Here is a 5689-nt window from a genome sequence, read left to right as displayed (position 1 = left end):
TATATGATTGAGGATAATACCCCCAGTGAAAATCAAACAGATGTGGCCCAATTAGCTACAGGGGTTAGTCAAAAACCCTCAGAAGAGGAAACTGCCAGATCATATAAGAAATAGAGATTGGAAAGTATTAGGAGTAATCCACATACCAGACTGTACAATATCCTCCAGAATGCAATTAAACTGAGTGGCCATTGACAGAGATATGACAAATCTGGTGAGATATGACACGTAAAATATTCCTCTCCTGTAATGATAATCCATTTACAAAGTTACCTTGTTAGAGTAATGGGAGATAAGTAAAGGGAAAATAAGGATTCCAATGAATGAACAATCGATTCCTATTACCTCCAAAATGAGTTAGTATTAGCTACATAACACATAAGGGCCCTAACAGAACGTGACAACGAGCCAGGATTGGAGTGGTCATAAAGGTGAGAAATGGCTGGCAAATGGATTGGTAATAAGGATGTTTCTCCTTCCCTAAATGTCAGAGTCTATTGGAACCTATTGGGGTAAAGCAGGAAAAAAGTGGAATGATAAAGAGTCCAAAGCACAGGAATTGCAAACAACTCCAACCAACAATGTCCACAAACCAATAACAAAAAAAAAAAATAATACAACTTAAGAGAAAGGTGAAACAAAGAACATGAATCTAAGGACTCAAAAGGAGGATGAGACAATGCATGTAAAACAACTGTAAAATCTCAATTTGGTAAGCGAAAAGGTCATTTTGGACAAAGAATATGAAAGTTTTGAGTAGATCTGATAGTACTGAGAATTAAAAAAAAGCTTCTGATATTTGGAATACCAAAAATAGTGGACAAGGATGCCTCATATAAAGCAACTATAAGCAAAGCAAGACCCTTCTCAAATATCCAAGTCATAAAACGAGATATGGTAGATATTTTAGGATGAAGAGGGTTGAAATTCCTTTTAAGACACCACTGATGATACGTATTCCATTTCCGTCGATAAATGGCTGTGGTTGGCCTATGGAGAGATTTAGTTAAATACAGAGAAACCATAGAAGTTAAACCCTTAAGATGGGCAAAGGACCACATATTTATGATGCTTTTCTTTAATTTTATCCTTTAAACCCTTTGCGAGCCAACCTGGTTTTTAGTTGTTTCTTTTTTATATTCTATAAGAATCATGTCTATCTTGACTATTGAAAAATGTGTTTAAAATTATTTTTATATTTGATCAGTATCTCCAAGTAATTCACTTCCCCAATTCACAACAGATAATTCTTGTCTGATCTCTTCAAAATTTGCTTTCTTGAAATTTGGAACCAAAATCCCCTTATTCCTTATTTCCATATGCTGATCATTGCTGAATTAGATTTGATGTTTTACTAAACATCAAGCCTAATTCAGCAATAATCACTTCCATAATCTCAACCCAGTCAATCATTTCTATACAAGTTAACAATAAATCTGAAATTGTATTATTTCTAGTACATCAGTTGGTGAAGAAAACTAATCTGTAGTTTCTAAGAGCTCATCTCCTTTATGATCTGATTTTAACATTTCCAAATCTATATGCCTGAAATTAAAATCTTCAATAATTATAACCTAATTTACAGCTGGATTCTTTATATCACTGTAGAGTTTCTCTTTCATTTGAAGTTTTATCTGGCAATCTGTAAAAAATTCCAACTAAAAGTTTTCTCCACTTAAAACTACTAATAGAAACCCAAACACAATGAATCTCATAACTGTTAACTCTGACATTAACTCACAATATATACAGCCACACCTCCTCCTCTTTTTGATACTTCATCCCTATTCAACAACCCTGTAGTTAAAAGAAATCCCCATCACCAAAATTCTCTGTTTAATCAAGTTTCAGTTATTCTCATCAGATAAAAATCCTCTGCATATACTGAATGCAAAAAACTTGGCAAAATGTACTCAAATTGTCATACATGAAACTAGAAGGATTCTTCCATACTATACCTTAAACCAGATGTGCTAAAACATACAGCAATGTGGCTAGGTAGACCTACATGAAAACAGAAGGGTTCTTCCAACTATACCTTACACCAGATGTACTAAAACATACAGCAATGTGACTAAGTAGACCTACATGAAACCAGAAGGATTCTTCCAACTATACCTTACACCAGATGTGCTAAAACACAGCAATGTGGCTAGGTAGACCTACATGAAACCAGAAGGATTCTTCCAACTATACCTTACACCAGATGTACTAAAACATACAGCAATGTGGCTAGGTAGACCTACATGAAACCAGAAGGGTTCTTCCAACTATACCTTACACCAGATGTACTAAAACATACAGTAATGTGACTAGGTAGACCTACATGAAACCAGAAGGATTCTTCTAAATTATACTTTACACCAGATGTACTAAACCAAAAAACTTGGCAGGCCTATGAAAAAGCATCCTTTATTTAATGCTCATATTGTGACTATGTGGATTAAAATAACTTATTGCTTGAAAAATACTTATCACATGTGTTGAGGCTAAAAGATGATTTAAAACATAGTAATGATGAAGAACAGGTCAAAACTATTATATAAACATTTGGTAACTGATTATGTTAATTTGGAATGTTGGACATGAACAACATGAATTATACACATGTATGTATGGCAAAGGAACATATGAATTTTTATAGAATTAGATAATCAAGTTTTAGTTTTCTTGTTGTAAAAATGTAGGTTTAATTAAGTAGTATGTTACAAAGAAATGGCATGGATAACCATTCCAGTCCTAACAAACACATTTTTACTATACAGAAACATCAATGATACTAAATACATTACACAAAGAAATGTATCGTTTGATCTGCAAGGTTTTATTAACCAGCTTTTTAGATCTATTTGCATCATTTTGACTCAAGTTATTAGGATAGTAGTATGAAGAATATAAACATATATCTAACTTGGCCATTATTTGTTACGAACAAATTATAATGTCTTCAGATATTGGCCTATTAGATATTCAAGGACAAATCCAAATTTTTTTCTGGAAAAATTAATATCTTTCAACCAGCTTCGTAAGAAAGAATAATGAAAGAAAAAAACAAAGTTAGTGTTTCATGCAATAGATTAAAGCTAACATTTTACCAAATTTTAAAGAAATAACACCTTTGCAACTTTTCAGACTTCTTAACACATTACCTTATCCTACTATATTCATGTAAATAAAAACACACAATACCTTTGACAACTTTAAAAAAAGTTTTTCACTATTTTAAGATGTAAACCCAATGTTTAAGCCCTATAATTTGTAACTGCTTTATATGTGAACAGTTTTTTAAGGTGGTTGTTAGTACAGAGGTCACTTATGTTTTGGAGAAATGTGTGAAATTTAGCTAACAGTAACACTTCACAGTGAATTTTTGAGATTGATCTATAACTATGGTCATGTGAAAGACAGGCCTCTGTCCTATATATATACAAGCTAACTCTACTGGTCAGCTGTGTAAAATGATCACTACTTCCTATGGGAAATAGCCATACAGTGAGACTGTTATGCTATGTACAGCCATGAAACACACCATTTCAAAGTACAGAATCTTCCAAAACCACGTCACACCAACCAGGATTAATACTCTCATTCAAAATGAAAGCTGTGGTTATAAAAGAGAACTCTCTGACCTAAAAACCATTGAAAGGAAGATGGGCATTTGTTCTGGCATCAATAATAAGATAATAGAATAGCATTTAAAGCTGGCAAACTACTCACAAGCTTCTAACCACACCTTGAAATTAAAAGCTATTTTCATGAAAAAGATGGCAGAAAAACTGAAACCACAGCAATCTCATTTGACCAAATATTTGTAAAGCTTTCTAATAAGCTTTTATATCTTTGGTCTGCTTAAGCATTTGTTTAGAAATCATGCCAAAACACTTACAAATATATATATCAAACTGTACAAGAGAAGTAAAAAAGCACAGTGATTGGATTACTAAATGTATTTCTTATTTTGCCATTATAATTTGATGTTGTAAACCAATGTAAGATCTATACTAAATTGTTCACATTTTCACTAATAAATGAAAGAGGCAAAAATAATTTATGGATAGCAAAGGGTCGTTTGGTGCTTCTAACTCAAACTCGAAACTAAAGTCTCAACTTTTATACATTCTTACGAGTTCACTGACTGTGACTTTGTTAATACTTACAAAAGCATATATCAACTTATCAAGTACTGTCATCGTTAATTAAGAATAGCAGACATTGAAAAAGTTCTTTGACTTTGTAACAATAATACTACCAATAATTGTGAAGAACGATACAGAATTTTTCAAGATTAGTTTCTAATTCTAAATTTTTATGGCCTGTAGCTTTTAAATGTTTGACTTTGATACTGATCCCAATTTCCGTTTCTTTATTTATACCTTGCCTCGAATCACAACATTGTATTAAACACGAGAAACAAGATTACCTCATACTCATAGTAGATGTCAAATAAGCTGTAGCTATGTAACGTTAAGTATTAAGAACTGTGAGCTTATGTTATGGATGAACGATTTGAAGTTCAATCTTCGACCTCCTTGTCCCCACCAATCTGGTTTCCACTATCTGTTCTCCAATGCTTATTTTCGCCGCCTCTTGATGTTGACGATCGATTTAAACTTTGTCAGATTCCTGTTGAACGATAATCATAATATAACTTACTTGTAGAAATAACAGTCTAATGAATACGTTTGGTGAAAATAATATATGTTGTATAACTCTCACTCTGTTGATGTTAAAATCGGAAACGTACCACACGTACGAGAGAAAACAAATAATATAGATATTACTGAACATACCATTAGATTTTCGGCAAACAAACGACACCACGATTTACGTGACGTCAAGCTGAAAGGTGGGTTTCTTCCAAAATAAATCAATATTAATAACCTTTAAGTATTAGGCTGATTAAGTAAACGTGTCAACACTGACATTTACATTTTAATATGGTAATCAAATATTGATCAATAAAATTTTGAACAACCAGGGTTAAATGATTTCAGTATCCAATAAGATTTTTCATTAACACAATAAACGCAAAGATTTTCAAACGCATCATATTATTATATTTTTAAAAGAGTTACCATCACAAAAACTGCTGTAAGATGCTAAATTTTGTTTTAAAGATTCGAAATTTTAAAAACTATCGGAAAGCATATCATTCACGTATTGACTATGATACAAGTACAATTTAAATGCTAGTCGACAATAACAAACGCAACAGTGTGTTTCGACAAAAAGGGTAACGCTTGAAAAACCATAAAGAATCAAGCGCCATAATTAAACAATTATATTTTTAACACAAGGTAACTAAAATGTTTTTAATGATAAACTATGTAAGCGTTCATCCTTACTGAATAACTGGTACCATATCAACTGAAAACACACTCAATGCTTCACAGATTCTCATCTACATGTTTATAAATATAATATTACTGTCTGTTGTATGTCCATTTAACTACTCCGCAGGGTGTGGATGGATATTCACCAAATTTGGAATGGAGGTTCATTGGGTCCATGAAAAGATACATACACATTTTAAATTTTGCGTTTTGCGGTTTTTACCCCTACTTCGCCCCCTGTTGATGGCTATTCACCAAATTTGGCATGAAGGTTTGTTGGGTCCATGCGGAGATATATGCAAATTTGCGGTTTAACATTTTAGTGTTTTGCAGTTTTTGGGGCGTTGTTTTTTAAA

General features: G+C 32.5%; 1 protein-coding gene across 1 annotated transcript in view; it reads right to left on the bottom strand.

Moving 5' to 3' along the window:
* Positions 1-4757, bottom strand: part of LOC106473120 (protein enabled homolog) — a gene marked incomplete at its 3' end in the record, with an annotated part of 41420 nt that extends 36663 nt beyond the window's left edge. Inside the window, exon 1 of the mRNA XM_022401618.1 lies at positions 4421-4757. Coding sequence (XP_022257326.1) covers positions 4421-4431 — 11 coding nt within the window. The remainder of the gene's footprint in view (positions 1-4420) is intronic.
* Between the last annotated feature and the right edge of the window lie 932 nt (positions 4758-5689).

Source organism: Limulus polyphemus, unplaced genomic scaffold, assembly GCF_000517525.1.
Source record: "Limulus polyphemus unplaced genomic scaffold, Limulus_polyphemus-2.1.2 Scaffold5903, whole genome shotgun sequence".
Lineage (NCBI taxonomy): Eukaryota > Metazoa > Arthropoda > Merostomata > Xiphosura > Limulidae > Limulus > Limulus polyphemus.
This window is presented reverse-complemented; position numbering and strand designations above follow the sequence as displayed.